Genomic DNA, 16013 nt, shown 5'->3' on the forward strand with positions numbered 1-16013 from the left:
CACAGGTTTCTCTCCATCTATGTATCGCATCACAGTTAGGACCCTAACTAGTAGGAGGTTTGCTGTTGCTTTACAACAATGGCAAAATGCATTACTAGACTATGTCTATTTGTGTACATATAGTAAGTGATCAAAGTTTTTTTTATTTTTGGATACACTTTCCTAGCCCTAGCTACTCCAACATGCTAAGGGTTATGGAGGGGGACGTGCCAAGCATGCAGAACAGCAACATGCACAGGGCGTGATGATGCATTACACACAACATGCTGGACAGAAGGGCTTGGCACAGATGGAAACAGGGCAATGGTGGACAGGGACAGGCTGAACAGGACTCGATACCCACCTTCAGCATTCTTGGACTTGGTTTTGCACTAGCTGCTGAATCAAGGAGCATAGACTCAGCATGTATTCGGCGTAACCGGTCTTTAAGCTCTGTGTTTTGTGCTATGGCCTGGAATATTTCAAAGATGAAAGATGGGGCTATACTGCTAATGAAAGGTTTCTTATCTAATACACAGCCATTGAAATCTTCTGTAAAAAGTAGCAAAACAGCACAATTTTACATTAGACAGATACCATGCATATCACATGGCAGTATAAGCATGCTACCTCTCTTCCAGGTGAAAGAAAAAAATCTAACTTTTTACAATCTGAAAATGAAAATGACTTTTCTGTATACCAGATAAAGCAATTAAAAAAAAGTCTGACATAGATCAAAGGGGAGAAAAAGATTAAAAAGAAGACCCCCCCCCCCCCCCAAAAAAAAAAAAAAAAACACCTTTCCCTAGCTCAGAGCTTCCTACATTTTCCTGGGTTGGTTTCCAGGATTCCCACAATGAAAGCAAATTGTAGGTATTTGCAGGTTATCAATAGAAATCAAACAAAATAAAACATGGAAAAGAAAATAAGATAAGATGATACCTTTTTTATTGGACATAACTTAATACATTTCTTGATTAGCTAATCAAGAAATGTATTAAGTTATGTCCAATAAAAAAGGTATCATCTTATTTTCTTTTCCATGTTTTATTTTGTTTGATTTCTATTGATAACCTTAAGAGTGGACTAACACGGCTACCACACTCCTCTAGGTATTTGCAGGAAATCCTGTGAATGGTTGCAATTCTCAGCAGGTGGTACTAGGCCCTTGGGATGTAGAGAATGGTGTGTGTCCCAGGTGTCAGTTTTGTCCCCATTCTTATTTAAGATTATTTAACTGCAACAATTAGGGGCTGTGTTAAAGATGTAGGTGGTTAATTGCTACTTTTATGCAAGTGATGCTCAGCTTCTGTTTCCAATGCACAAGCCAAGTGGCTAGAAATCAGAGAATCTTAGTGCTCTTCTGCAGGATGCTGTGACTGACTAGCAGCGCCTAAACTGCATTTGAGAGGGTTATGTGGAACTGACCGGACCCAAGTTGTAATGGCTGCTGGAGCTGAAGCACTTAGGCAGTAATAGATACTACTGTCTACAAAGGTTCAAATATAAACAGAGTTTTTTTTGGAGATTGCAAAATTATATGACAGCTGTATCTTAATTTAACTATGCAGGCTTTGCATAAGGTGACCCAGGCCTTGATTTCTTTTTTAACAAGGCTAGATTATTGCTATGTAGTTTACCTCAGGTTGCCTAAACTAAGTTCATGTCATATTCAGTTGTCGCAGAATACCATGGCTCATATTACTTAGGTCTTGAAGAAAAATGACCACATATCTCCATTGCTAAAAGTGTTCAATGGATGCTTGCTGAATTTAGAATTTAGTTCAAGCTGCTGGTGCTTATATTTAAAACTGTGCGTGCTCCTGCCCCTATGGTCACAAGGTTAAGCATTCTGTTAATCCTAGATGTGAGACCAGCAGGTGCGAATTATGCAAAGGCTTTTTTTCTGTAGCAGGACCAACCTCCTGGAACTGCATTATCAGGAAACACTCAGGGCCTATCAGATTTGTTAGTGTTCAGGAAAGTGATCAAGACTTGCCTGTTTTAATAGGCATTTTGAAGGGCTGGGGAGGAGGGGAATCTGCAATTTTGTTGGGGAGTGATTATAGGGGTGGGTTGAGGTTAGATGGGTTTGACTGTGTTTAGGGTCAAGGGTTTGTATTTTTATTGTACTGAGTGGAATGGAGTAGCAGCTTAATAGAGCAGTGGGCTGAGAACCAGGGAAGCCCGATTCAAATCCCAGTGAAGCTCCTTGTGAACTTGGACAAGTCGTTCAACCCTTCATTGCCTCAGGTACAAACCTAGATTGTAATGTAGGCCCTCTGTAGTCAAGGAAATGTATGTCTACTTTACTTGAATGTAATTCACCTTGAACTACTGAGAAAAAGTGTGAGCTAAATCTAAATCCCACCTTTATATATTTTAAAATTGCCCTGGATGTTAAAATACACATTACATAAGTATACATGTATGAAAAATTTCCATATGTTGAGTGTTCCATGTATGTAAATATATGTTATGTATATTCATTGTGGATACCCTGAAAATAGCCTGGCTGTGGGGTTTCTAAGACAGGTTTGGGAAGTTCTGCTGTAAATTATGAACAGACCAAGATCAATTTTAAACACACAAACACTCCTCACCACATTTCACAGAAGACAGAGAGAACTAAAAGGCTGTATTACAGATATATGCTACAAACACCCTACAGAGCCTCCACAACAGCAGATCACATGACTTACCGCAGTTAGTTAATGCACTTCCTGCCATCTGATTCATCTAACCAGTTCCTATTAATTAAATGCCTAGAACTTATGATATTTTTACTAGCCAGAAAACCCCATGCTCTCTGCTTTGCTACCAAAATAATGGCAGACTGCCCTTGACAGAATCATACAGTGGTTTCTAGCTATTCCGTCCCAACTTAGAGTGCCACATCCGTACAAACTGCAGCACGGGGACCAAGTGTCACTCTAGTGCACCTATCTTTTGGTAAAACAGTGGAACAGTCATTTCAGATCCATGAGGAACACACTTGCAGTGTTTGGGTCAAGCTTCAGAACAACTAAGCATCTGAATGTTACCTTCTATATAACCACTGACCTCTGACTAAAAGCTGTCCTGACCAAACAGACAATTTCAATGGGTTCTATGGTCACAAAAATAACCCCATGTGTAGCTAAATCTATTGTCCTAAACAAGTGGCCTTAGCCTAAGGGCTCGGCTTACTAAGCCTCGCTATAACAAGCAGATGATAAAAAGCCCCACGCTGTTCCAAACAGCGCTTTAAAATAGCACTGGAACAGTGCGGGGCTTTACTGCATCGATGAGCAGAGATAATTGCATGCAAATTTAAGCACACAATTATCTCTGATCATGGGGTAGAAGTGCGGGAGAATTGTGCCTGAGTATTCGCTCAGCACAATCCTCCCGCACTTGTTTGACAGGTCTGGGTTGTCAAAAGCCCAAACCTGTCAAACACAGCAGCTGGAGGTCCATGGGACCACCAGGCCCCAACTACCCCTGCCAGCGCCAGGGGGCTGGAGGTCCACTGGACCTCCCGGTCCCCCCAACGATCCAGCCACCCTAGTGGGCGACCAACCAACCACCTCACCCAGCGACAGGGGGGCTGGAGGTCCCCCCGACGATTCCCCCCCCCCAAGTTCAGGGAGGGCTGGAGATCCAGTGGGTCTCCAGCCCCCCCCCCCTAGTCCCCCATACCTTGTGTGCTGGAGGAGGGAGGGTAGCCTGCCTCCCTCCCCTTCCTGCGATGCCGCAAAATGGCGGCGCCCTGCCCAGTGTATCCTGGGATGCACTGTGCTGGGCTATACACCATATAAGGGTTCTCCCATATAAGGGTTCATCATAAGGGTTATGCAGCGCTGTACAGTTTAACAAAGAAGGACAGTCCCTGCTCGAAGGAGCTTACAATCTAAAAGGACGAAATGTTAAGTTGGGGCAGTCAAGATTTCCTGAATAGAGGTGTAGTGGTTAGGTGCCGAAGGCGACACTGAAGAGGTGGGCTTTGAGCAAGGATTTGAAGATGGGCAGGGAGGGGGCTTGGAATATGGGCTCATGGAGTTTATTCCAAGCATGGGGTGAGGTGAAGCAGAAAGGGCGGAGCCTGGAGTTGGCGGTGGTGGAGAAGGGTACTGAGAGGAGGGATTTGTCTTGAGAGCGAAGGTCACGGGTAGGAACGTAAGGGGGGATGTGGGTAGAGAGGTAAGGAGGGGCTGCAGATCGAATGCATTTATAGGTTAGTAGGAGAAGCTTGAACTGTATGTGGTACCTGATCGGAAGCCAGTGAAGTGACTTGAGGAGAGGGGTGATATGAGTATATCGGTCCAGGCGGAAGATAAGACGTGCAGCCAAGTTCTGAACGGACTGAAGGGGGGATAGATGGCTAAGTGGGAGGCCAGTGAGGAGTAGGTTGCAGTAGTCAAGGCGAGAGGTAATGAGAGAGTGGAAGAGAGTTCGGGTGGTGTGCTCAGAGAGGAAAGGGTGAATTTTGCTAATGTTATAGAGGAAGATGTGACTGGTCTTGGCTACCTGCTGGATATGCGCAGAGAAGGAGAGGGAGGAGTCGAAGATGACTCCGAGGTTGTGGGCAGATGAGACGGGGACGATGAGGGTGTTATCAACTGAGATAGAGAGTGGAGGGAGAGGATAAGTGGGTTTGGGTGGGAAGACAATAAGCTCGGTCTTGGCCATGTTCAGTTTCAGGTGGCGGTTGGACATCCAGGCAGCAATGTCGGATAAGCAAGCCGATACTTTGGCCTGGGTTTCGGCAGTGATGTCCGGTGTGGAGAGATAAAGCTGGGTGTCATCAGCATAAAGATGATATTGGAAACCATGAGATGAGATCAGGGAAGAGGTGTAGATTGAAAATAGAAGGGGTCCAAGGACAGATCCCTGAGGAACTCCAACAGAGAGCGGGATGAGGGTGGAGGAAGAACCATGAGAGTGTACTCTGAAGGTATGGTGGGAGAGATAAGAGGAGAACCAGGAGAGGACAGAGCCCTGGAACCCAAATGAGGACAGTGTGGCAACAAGTAAATCGTGATTGACAGTGTCAAAAGCAGCGGATAGGTCGAGGAGGATGAGGATGGAGAAGTGACCTTTGGATTTGGCAAGGAACAGGTCATTGCAGACTTTAGATACACACAAGGTAGGGTGGACTGGACCACCAGGGACCCCTTGCTGGGGGACTAGAGACCCACCGGATCTCCAGCCTGCCCTGAACCTGGGGGGGGGGGGGAGGGGAATCGTCGGGGTCCAGCGGACCTCCAGCGCCCCTGTCACTGGGGAGGGGGGGTTGGTTGGTCATCAGGGACCTTTTGCTGGGGGAGTTAGGGGGGGCTGAAGACCCACCGGATCTCCAGCTCTCCCTGAACCTGGGGGGGGGGGGGGGGGATCGTCGGGGGGGACAGGAGGTCCGCCGGACCTCCAGCTCCCTGTCGCTGGCAGGTTTGTTGTTGGGGAGAATGGGGGCCTGCCAGCATGCAAATGCATGCTGGACAGGGCTCACCATTTCTCCCCAATGATCTGCAAACCCTAATGCCAGCTCAGAGCTGGCATAGGTTTTGCCGCAGCCAGCGACCCAATCTTTGGCGCGCTGGCCGCTGATCATTGGGGATGAATATGTTTAGCCCTGTTTAGCAGGGCGTTCAGAGACCTCGAGCGCATTGTTTCACGCACTCGAGGGCTCTGATCATGGGGCGTTAGCAAACGCCGGCGCTAACAGACTCTAGTGCCGGCGTTTGCTTCTGATCATCCCCCTGCGAGTGCGCTAAAGTTTTTATTGAGTGCTAAAAACGCTAGCGCACCTTAGTAAACAGGGTTCTAAGTTTTCAACTAATTTGTTTTATTTATTTTTTTACATTTAGGACATTACTGCCCTAATTCTATACTCTTGTGCGCACAGTTTCATGCTTTACTGCACATATTTGCACACGCAGGTTATAGAATTATATGCAACTTAATTGTGAAAGTGCTAGATTTTAGGAGTTAATTGGGGCTAATTGGCACAAATTTACATGAATAACTGCCCTTTAGTTTCAAGTTTATTGATTATTTTTTACTATACCACCCATCAAATACCTTCTAAATGGTGTACAAATACTAGTATAGCCCAAAGAAAAAAAAAATAAAAGAACTCCATTAGTGTCAGGAAAGGAAAGGAAAGAAAAGAAAAGAAAAAAAAGAAGATAAATATCATGCTGCTGGGGTCACCAGGACCCAACAAAGGAAAACAAGATCCTCATTGGTAACATCCAGAAGAGATATAGAGGCTCATTTTCAAAGCACATAAACTTACAAAAGTAGCTTTGCAAGTCTATGTGCTTTGAAAGTGAGCACCATAGTGAGGTCCAAAAAAGGAGAACCAAAGATTGCAAAAGATGTATAAAAATGCTTCGATATTGGGGCACAAAGTTCATTCATTGAAAAAAAAAACCCTCACAACTGGAAAAGCCAGACTCAACATGGTCGTGTTTCAGCATGAACTACTGAGTCAGGAGTCTAATGTTCTACTGTACTGCGAGTATCAACATGAACAACAATTTGTGGACTGTTAGCGCTATAGAAATGATTTGTAGTAGTAGTAGGTTGGCATAATCATCAACGCCAAAGAAAGGCAAGGTTATGTCGCTGAAGTGAAACTAGCAATCGTAAATTCGGCCTTTCGTTGGCATCAGGTAGAAAAAGGTGCATCTAGCTGATCAGGAGTTACAGCAGCTAAGATTTTGTGTTTGGTTGCTTTTTCATATGTACTCAGCTTGTGCAGCTTATGAGAAGAGAAATATTGAACTATTTCGACCTGGCGGTTTTATTGCTGGCTTTGGACAATTGATGTATTTGAGAGCCATTTTAATTAAGTTTTTTCTGCCTTGGTGCTTTTTTTCTCCATTCTTCTGGGAGTTTGTGACATGTGATAAAACTTACTGTAGCCCCTTGTTTTGGAGTGTTTGCTCCTGGTTGGATGCATTAGTGAGGTCGCCTTCCCAATTTTTGACACTTTATAAACTGGATGTTAATTTTTTAGTCTTTACATACCAGTTCCAAGACCAATAATTTGGATATTATTGTTAGAATTTTGTAAGCAATATATAAAAATATCCTACAGCCTATCGGTAATTAAAAATACCCATTATTACTAGGGCTGCATTTCTGAAGTAGGATGTGAAAACTGTAAGGCTGTTTATAGCTGTTCTGCATGCTGTTTTCAATTCTTTAATTTGTAACTTATCTATATTTTGTATTTTTTCAATTAAACAATAAAAAACAGTAAAATGATATTTAAGGATGCATTTTGATTAAAACTTGAAATTGCAATTAATCACATAATTAAAGATATTTATTACTTTTCTCACAACAGCTCTTTGTGACTCTGGGCAATGGAGGGTTAAATGACTTGCCCAGAGTTACAAGGCACTGTGGGGGGGGGGGGGGGGGGGGGGGGGGAAGGGGAATAAACAATATACCTTTAATCCTGCGATTAAAATTTTGAATCAAACTGCAGCCCTAATTATTACTATGCTGGCAAATTTGCCAGTTTCTTCCCTGATAGTCAACTGACTCTAGCAATCTGAAATGTAAATATAGAAGATAAGAATATACTTGGCATAAATCCAAGCGAGTTTCAGACAGAGATGTTTATAAGAAACATGCTGCTATAGTTTATACAGGAACAATTAAAGCAGCTAAATAAACCTCATTAAGTGACAAAGCAGCCTCAAAATAAACCAAGAGAACTTCTCTACATTACAGATAAACTTCCTTTGGTTTAACACCTGATTTAGTTCCCTCAGAGTTCTGCAAAAACAGTCTGCTAAAGACTATCATGAGAAAACTAATATTTTGTAGAAAATCAATGAGGCTAGCTCTGATGAAAATGTTCTGGAAACTACACAATGTAGAGAAGAATCAGAAGGCTCCAATGAGCATTTTGTTCATCTTAAGACTGTCCATATTTTTTCCCAGGTGATATTTTGGTAATACAGGACTTACTGCTGTCCAGAATAAACTACTGCAACATAGCCTATCATGTCACTCTGTCAAAAGATGACTGAGAGGTTGCAGATTACTCCAAATACAGCTGCAAGATTAAAAGACGATGAAACACCTAGAGACTGTGTGTCACCATTATTACAAACCCATCACTGGCTTCCACAAGAATAGCCACACTGGGTCAGACCAATGGTCCATCTAGCCTAGTATCCTGTTTCCAACAGTGGATAATCCAGGTCACAAATACCTGGCAAAAACCCAAATAGAAAGAACTTTCCATGCTACCAATCCCAGGGAAAGCAGTGGCTTCCCCATGTCTATCTCAATAGCAGACTATGGACTTTTCCTCCAGGAACTTGTCCAAACCCTTTTTAAACCCAGATAACCTAACCGCTGTTACCACATCCTCCAGCATCAAGTTCCAGAGCTTAACTATTCTTTGAGTGAAAAAAATATTTCCTCCTATTTGTTTTAAAAGTATTTCCATGTCCCCTTCATTGCATGTCCCCTTCTATCTAGTTTGTATCTAAACCAGTACAAAATACCAATCATGTGAGCTAATTTTATGGGGAGAGCTCTGGGGGCAGATGGGTAGCACTTACAGAGGACAAGGCATTCTTCAGGCCAACAATCTGCACAGAAGGTGATGAACATGCGTCATGTTCCAAGATCTGCTTCATCTTCTCCCTCTCGGCAGAGACTGTATTAAAAGCAGACTTCAAAGCGAAGTAGACTGCAGAAAAGTGGAGAGAAAAATCAGGAGCACAGAATACACTCAAAACCACTTTTCAAAACAACCGTGTCAGAATTATAGCAAAGTCAATTCTTCCATTCCACTCACCTATACACACACGAACATTAAAGGCATATTATGGACCTTGATTTATAACAGGGCATCTAAGCGTTATGCCCAAAAAGGCATCCATTTTATAAAGGCAACATAGGTGCATTACATGCCTTTATAAAATAGTCTCCTAGAACCAACCCCTATTGCATGTAAATGTCAATGCACACATTTACACCAACTTCGAAGACTGTGTAAATGTGTACCTGTATTCCATCCTGCTCATCATATAATCGTATATGCACAATTTTACACTTAGCATGCAAAATTACACATGCATGATATAGAATACCTACAGTTACACGTGTAACTTAATTCACTAATTAGCATTAAACCAATTATTGGTGATAATTGGATTTCACAATTGCTAACTAATTTGGAGTTATGCATGTTAACTGCGCTTAGTTGGTATGCTATAACCTTAGCATGCAAATTCTATAGCGTTAACTGCAAGAGGGTGTGAATGTGGGTGAAGCAGGACTTTTGGACACTGCCATTTTGGTGCTACTATATGGGTACAGTAGTTAGGGCGCTGGACATTTTGGTGCCCAAATGGGAGTGTCCAAAAGTCCTCTTTCTACTTCTCCCCCTCACTACTCAGCGAAGAACATAATAGCCATACTGGGTCAGACCAATAGTCCATCTAGCCCAGTATCCTGCTTCCAACAGTGTGCCAATTTCGGTCACAAGTACCTGACAGAATTCCAAACAGCAAGATTCATGCTGCTGATCCCTGGGTCAAGCAGTGGCTTCCCCCATGTCAGTCTACCTCAATAGCAAACTATGGACTTTTCCTCCAGGAACTTGTTCAAATCTTTTTTTTTTTAATTCATATACACAAACCGCTGATACCACATCCTCTGGCAATGAGTTCCAGTGATGCTTACTGCTTTGGCCAGGGGTTCTTGGAGCAAAGGGGGGATGTGGGCTGCACCAGATAATGCCTGTGAGGGAAGATGGTTCTTCAAGAACTTTATTCTGTCCTCCCTCACAGGCTTCGCCTCAGGTAGTCCACATCTCCCCTTCTGCTCTAAGGACCTTCAGCCAAAGCATTGAGCAGTCACAGGCCTTGCTTTCCACTGACCAGTGTAGGAGGTTAGTGCAGGGGAGAAGTAGAAGCAAGAACTTGGACACTGCCATATGGGCATCCAAAATCTTGGTGCTCAAAATGGCAATGCCTAAAAGTCATGGGTGCCCAAATGGCAGCACCACAATGATGGCAACCGAAGCTCACATACCCAATGTGGGAGGGGCATGAGTGAGTCAGGGTGTACCCAGCACTTATGCACTTAATGTGTTAACTTTGTAAGGATTTGTTTGAAGCAGTTCCCTTAGTAGCAAAACTATACAGTGAGGAAATATCCCAGGTAACCTTCTTTTTGAGAAGTTCTGAGAGAAGAGGACATTTCTCTGGGTAAGTGAACATTATTTTTCTCTTTGCTTTGGTGATTCAATGATTGGGGTTAAGACAGAAATTGCAGGTTTATTGGCACATAAGGCATTTTATTCACTGAGTCCATCGTTATTTATCCAATCTTATTATTCCCTATATACCAGCGCGGACACTACAGCCATTGACAGACAACAGACTGGTAATTCCATCCCCATCTAAAGCCAGATGGGAATCAACACGAACATCTGCATTCTTCTTCTTAACCTCTACCCTCTGGAACTGCCTTCCTAAAGAACTTAGGCTTGAAAACTCCTATGCCCACTTCCGCAAAATCTTAAAAACTAATTTTTTTTGAGACCTATTTGAAGATAATGTCTAATACTAAATATATAATAAGGGAAAGGGATAGGAGAAGTGAAGAGAGATGGAAGGGAAAGAGAGAGAAGAGGAGAACAAGGGGGGAAAATGGAATTTTTAATATTTCTTTGCTTTTATTATGTTTTTATGATGGTGATTATAATCTGAGTAATTTGTATGAATATTACTAATTGGCTCTCTGGTTTTGCTGTGCTTTTCTATCAGAAATGGATTTCAAAGTGTGTTTTTATAGTATTTTAACACTGATTTTATTGTTATATTATATTGTAAACAGTTCTGATTTACTTTTTGTAATAAGTGACGGTCTAGTAAATAAACGATAAACGATAAAGACAGATTGAATTTAAAAATGCAAACTTTAACTAGATTTCATAGTATAAAACCCTTTTCCCCACAGTTTTAAACTTGAACTTTCTGCGAGAGGTGGAAACACTACAGCATTAACAGATAGCTTCTAGAAGGCATAGCAGGGCCTAGTTCAGTCTTCCCCCCACCAGGGGATGCAATATGCTGTCACACCGAGGATGCATCTCCAGGAGCCTCTGCCCAGAAGGGAAGGGTTAGGTCAGCTGTTGCTGCTGGTGATTCGATCATTAGACCCGCAGAGAGCTGGGTGGCTGGTGGATGTTAGGCAGTGGTGTGCTGGTAAAGTTTTAACAACAGGCTCTCTCCCCGGTCCACCTCGGCGCCCCCCTGTCCACCACTGCGTCCCCCCCCCCCATCCACCTCTGCGCCCTCCCAAAATTGCAGAGCTGGCTATAGCCGGAGGGGGGGGGGAGCAATGCATTACTCTTGCCAGGAAAAAAAATTAAATGATCCCAGGTTCCAATCTAATTCATGTTTAATGTGGGATAAAATGCCATAAATAAGTAAATAAATATAAACTTTTAACGTTCAGCACCTGATTCTCAAAGTGGACATATTCCAAACACTATAATGAAAATAAAATAATTTTTTTCTACCTTTGTTGTCTGGTGACTGTTTCTCTGATCATGCTGGCCCAGTATCTGATTCTGCTACTCTCTATCTGTTCCCTTGACTCCGTTTCCAGGGCTTCCTTTCCATTTATTTCTTTTCTTTCCTCCTTTCTTCTTCATTTCTGGTCCTCCACAGACTTGACTGTCCAGTGGATACAGCTTCTTCCTATTTTCTCCATCTATGTGCAGTTTTTCTCCTCTCTTCCTTTTCCCTCATCTCATCTCCTTCCTCTATCTTCCCTCCATGTCCAGCATTTCTTCTCTCTCCCTTCCCTCCCCTCCATCCATGTCCTGAAACTCTCCTCTCTCTCCCCTGCCCCCTCTATCCATTCATGCCCAGCAATTGGCTTCTCTCCCCTGCCCCCCTCTACCCATCCCTGCCCAGCAATTGGCTTCTCTCCCCTGCCCCCCTCTACCCATCCCTGCCCAGCAATTGGCTTCTCTCCCCTGCCCCCCTCTACCCATCCCTGCCCAGCAATTGGCTTCTCTCCCCTGCCCCCCTCTACCCATCCATTCCCAGCAATTCTTCTCCCTCCCCTGCCGCTCCCAAACATGTCCAGCGATTCTCCTCCCTCCCTTCCCAAACATGTGCGATTGTCCTTCGCCCCCACCGTCCCCTCCCGCTCCCAACCATCTTGTTTATTACCTCTCCGTATGACGTAGGACGTCAGAAGGCGGGACTAAGGGCACGAACGAACTCATCAAGCAAGCAGGGAAGACTGGAGATGGGCCGCAGGGCTTAAATAACGCGGCGCTTCAACGGAGAGGTAATAAACAAGATGGATGGGAGCGGGAGGGGACGGTGGGGGCGAAGGACAATCGCTGCACGTTTGGGAGCGGGAGGGGAGGTAAGCATGGTGCCCTCCTGCCATGCTTACCTCTGTAATGGAGCCGGCTTGCCCCAAACAACAACCAGCTCACAAGAGCTGTCAAAATTTAACAAGCGGCTCTTGCGAGCCGGCTCCAGCACACCACTGATGTTAGGTCACCTGGTTACTTGCCTGCCTGGTGCAAAAGTGGTGAAAATCACAAATCAACTAGATAGGATTTTAGAAAGTTCTGGGGAGCAGCCAGCTGTCTTGGTACATGTGGATACCAATGAAATAGGAAAATGTGGGAGGGAGGATCTGGAAGCCGCATTCAGGCTCTTAGGTAGAAAGCTGTCCTCCAAGGTAGCATTTTCAGAAATGCTCCCCATTCCATGCGAAGGACCCAAGAGGCAGATAGAGCTCCGAAGTCTAAATGGGCGGTTGAGATGATGGTGCACAGATGAGGAATTCAGATTTTCTTTTAGGAACTGGGCAACATTTTGGGAAAGGGGGAGCCTGTTTTGAAAGGATAGATTTCAGCTTAACTAGGATGGAACCAGGCTGCTGGTGCAAATTTTAAAAAGGAGATAGAGCAGCTTCTAAACTGAAATATGGAGGGGGGGGGGGGAGAGCCAACAGTCACACAGGAGTCCATGGCTCAGTGTGGAGTATTCTTGAAGGATAATATGGAAACAAGATATTTAGGGAATCCCAATAAACAGGTTTCAACAATGGTGAAACAGCTAGGAGTGTTTAAGAGGAGAGTAAAGGATGCAAATTATTCATGTCAACTTCTAAGCACCTGTAGATGAAAGGAAAAAACACAATTTGAAGTGTCTGTATACAAATGCTAGAACACTAAAAAATAAGAGATGAGAGAGAGTATATTGCACTGAATGACGAGGTAGATATAACAGGTATCTTAGAGACCTCAAGGAAGGAGGACAATCAATGGGACACTGTGTTGAGCACAAATTATATCACCATGATAGAGTGGATCAAACTGGGGGGGGGGGGGGTTGCATTATATGTTAAAGAGGAAATTGAGTCAAACAAAATAAATATTCTACATGAAACAGACAGCAACATGGAATCCTTATGTATAGAAATTCCATGTGTGAAGGGAAGTAGTATACTGGTAGGGCTGTACTACCATCCACCAGAACAGAATGGACATATGAACAATCTAAGAAAGCTGGCAAATTGTGCAACAGTATAATAATGGGTCATTTCTATTACCCCAATATTGGCTGGATACATGCTACATCAGAGAGAGCTAGGGAGGTAAAATTCCTACACGTAATAAATGACTAGTTCTTGGAGCAACTGGTCCAGGAGCCGAAAAGGAGGGGGAGTTATTTTAGATCTAGTCCTTAGTGGAATGCAGGCATAGTACGAGAGATAACGGTACTGGATCCATTTGCAAATAGTGATCATAACATGATCAAATTTGAGCTAATATCTGGAGTGAAGAAGTCACAAAGGAAATCTACTGTAGCAACATTTAATTTCTGAAAGGGTGACTATGATAAAAAGAGTAAAATGGTTAAAAAGGAGCTAAAAGGATCAGCTGCAAAAATTAGGGCTTTAAATCAGGCATGGACGTTGTTTAAAAATACCATCTTGGAAGCCCAGACCAGATGTATACCAAGTATTTACAAAGGTGGAAAGAAGAGCAAACAACAGTTAACATGGTTAAAAGGTGAAGTGAAAGAGCCTATTAGAGCCAAAAGAACATCCTGCACAGAATGGAAAAAGGACCCGAATGAAGAAAATAAGCTCTGGCAAGTTAGATGCAAAGAATTGATAAAGAAGGTAAAAGAGAATATGAAGAGAAACTTGTTGCAGAGGCAAAAAATTCACAGTAGCAACCTTTCAGCTACATCAGAAGCAGAAAGCCTGTGAGGGAATCCATGGGACCGTTAGATCATGAAAAGTAAAAGGGGCACTCAGGGAGGACAAGGCCATAGCAGAGAGACTGAATGAATTCTTTGCTTTGATCTTTATGGAAGAAGATATAAGAAATCTACCTCTATCAGAAATGGTTTTCAAAGGTGAATGCAGAGGAACAGAAAGAAATCTCAGTGAACCTGGTAAATTGAAAATTAATGAGTACTAAGTCATGTGGACTGGATGGCATGCACCTTAGGGTACTGAAAGAACTCAAACATAAAATTACTGATCTGCTGTTAAGTGATCTGTAGCCTGTCATTAAAATTGTCTGTAGTACCTGAAGATTGGAGGGTGGCCAATGTAATGCTGATTTTTAAATAGGGTTCCAGGGGTGATCCAGGAAATTACAGACCAGTAAGCTTGATTTCATAGTTCCTTCAATGGCAAGTTTTCCAGGTATTGAGGCAGCAAAGAATTCCCACACCACCATGTTTGACTGTCAGTATGATGTTCTTACTTTGGAATGCTGCACTTGCTTTATGCCGGACATAATGGAACTAGAGTTGTCAAAAGAATCCTACCTTTGGCCTATTCACAGATCATCAACCCAAAAGGCTTAGAGATCACCCAGGTATGTTTATGCAAATGTGAGATGGGCATTGATGTTATTCTTGGATAGCAGCAGTTTATGCCTTGCTACTCTCCCATGAATCCAATTTTGCCCAGTCTCTCTCTTGTTGGGGAGACATGAATACTGACCTTAGTTCAGGCTAGAGAGGTCTGCATTCTTTGGATGTTCTTTTGGGATGTTTTGCGATTTCCTGGATCAGTTCTTGCTGCACCCTTGGTTTAATTTTGACAGATCAGACACTCCTAGGAATAATCACCACTGTTCCTAGTCATCTGTATTTAGAGATAATAGCTCTCAATGTGATTCAGTGGAGTTCTGAGCTTTAGAAATGGCATTGTAACCCTTTCCAGTGACATATTTAGCACGCCTCTATTACGTCGTCTTCACCGGCTTCTGATAGACTTTAAAGTAAAATTCAAGGTTCTCATTCTGACATATAAATCGCTTCATTTAGCTACCCCATCTTACCTTGCAAACCTTACTATTCCTTACACACCGACACCGACGCTCCGCTCACTCACAGACAATAGACTAGTGATCCCACCACTCTCAAGGGCTAGATGGGAATCCACACGTGTCTCAGCATTTTTCTTTTTATCCCCTGCACTGTGGAAGTCCCTTCCAAAATCAATTAGGGTAGACGAATAATACCCTCTTTTGCGTAAAGCTCTAAAAACATAATTTTATCAAACTGCTTTTAAAATAGAACATTAATGAGACCACACAGGTATGAAATTTGCTTTACACTGTACAAGGAGAAATAAAACTAATTGTGTATGACTGATGTAATGCTTGTCTTTATGATTATCTTCAGTATGGAAGTTCTGTTTGTGTTGTCCTATCATACAGTGGGGGAAATAAGTATTTGATCCCTTGCTGATTTTGTAAGTTTGCCCACTGACAAAGACATGAGCAGCCCATAATTGAAGGGTAGGTTATTGGTAACAGTGAGAGATAGCACATCACAAATTAAATCCGGAAAATCACATTGTGGAAAGTATATGAATTTATTTGCATTCTGCAGAGGGAAATAAGTATTTGATCCCTCTGGCAAACAAGACCTAATACTTGGTGGCAAAACCCTTGTTGGCAAGCACAGCGGTCAGACGTCTTCTCTAGTTGATGATGAGGTTTGCACACA

General features: G+C 43.1%; 1 protein-coding gene across 2 annotated transcripts in view; it reads right to left on the reverse strand.

The window, feature by feature from the left end:
• OSBPL3 (oxysterol binding protein like 3) overlaps positions 1 to 16013 on the reverse strand; it is a 324326-nt gene that overhangs the window by 80251 nt on the left and 228062 nt on the right. Inside the window, exons 11-12 of one of the 2 annotated variants that reach the window (XM_030202113.1) lie at positions 8550 to 8680; positions 344 to 451 (exon numbers count right to left, since the gene is read on the reverse strand). In XM_030202113.1, coding sequence (XP_030057973.1) covers positions 344 to 451; positions 8550 to 8680 — 239 coding nt within the window. The remainder of the gene's footprint in view (positions 1 to 343; positions 452 to 8549; positions 8681 to 16013) is intronic. The other variant, XM_030202121.1, reaches the window with a different exon arrangement.

The sequence above is a fragment of the Microcaecilia unicolor genome, chromosome 1 (genome assembly GCF_901765095.1).
Source record: "Microcaecilia unicolor chromosome 1, aMicUni1.1, whole genome shotgun sequence".
Taxonomy (NCBI): Eukaryota; Metazoa; Chordata; class Amphibia; order Gymnophiona; family Siphonopidae; genus Microcaecilia; species Microcaecilia unicolor.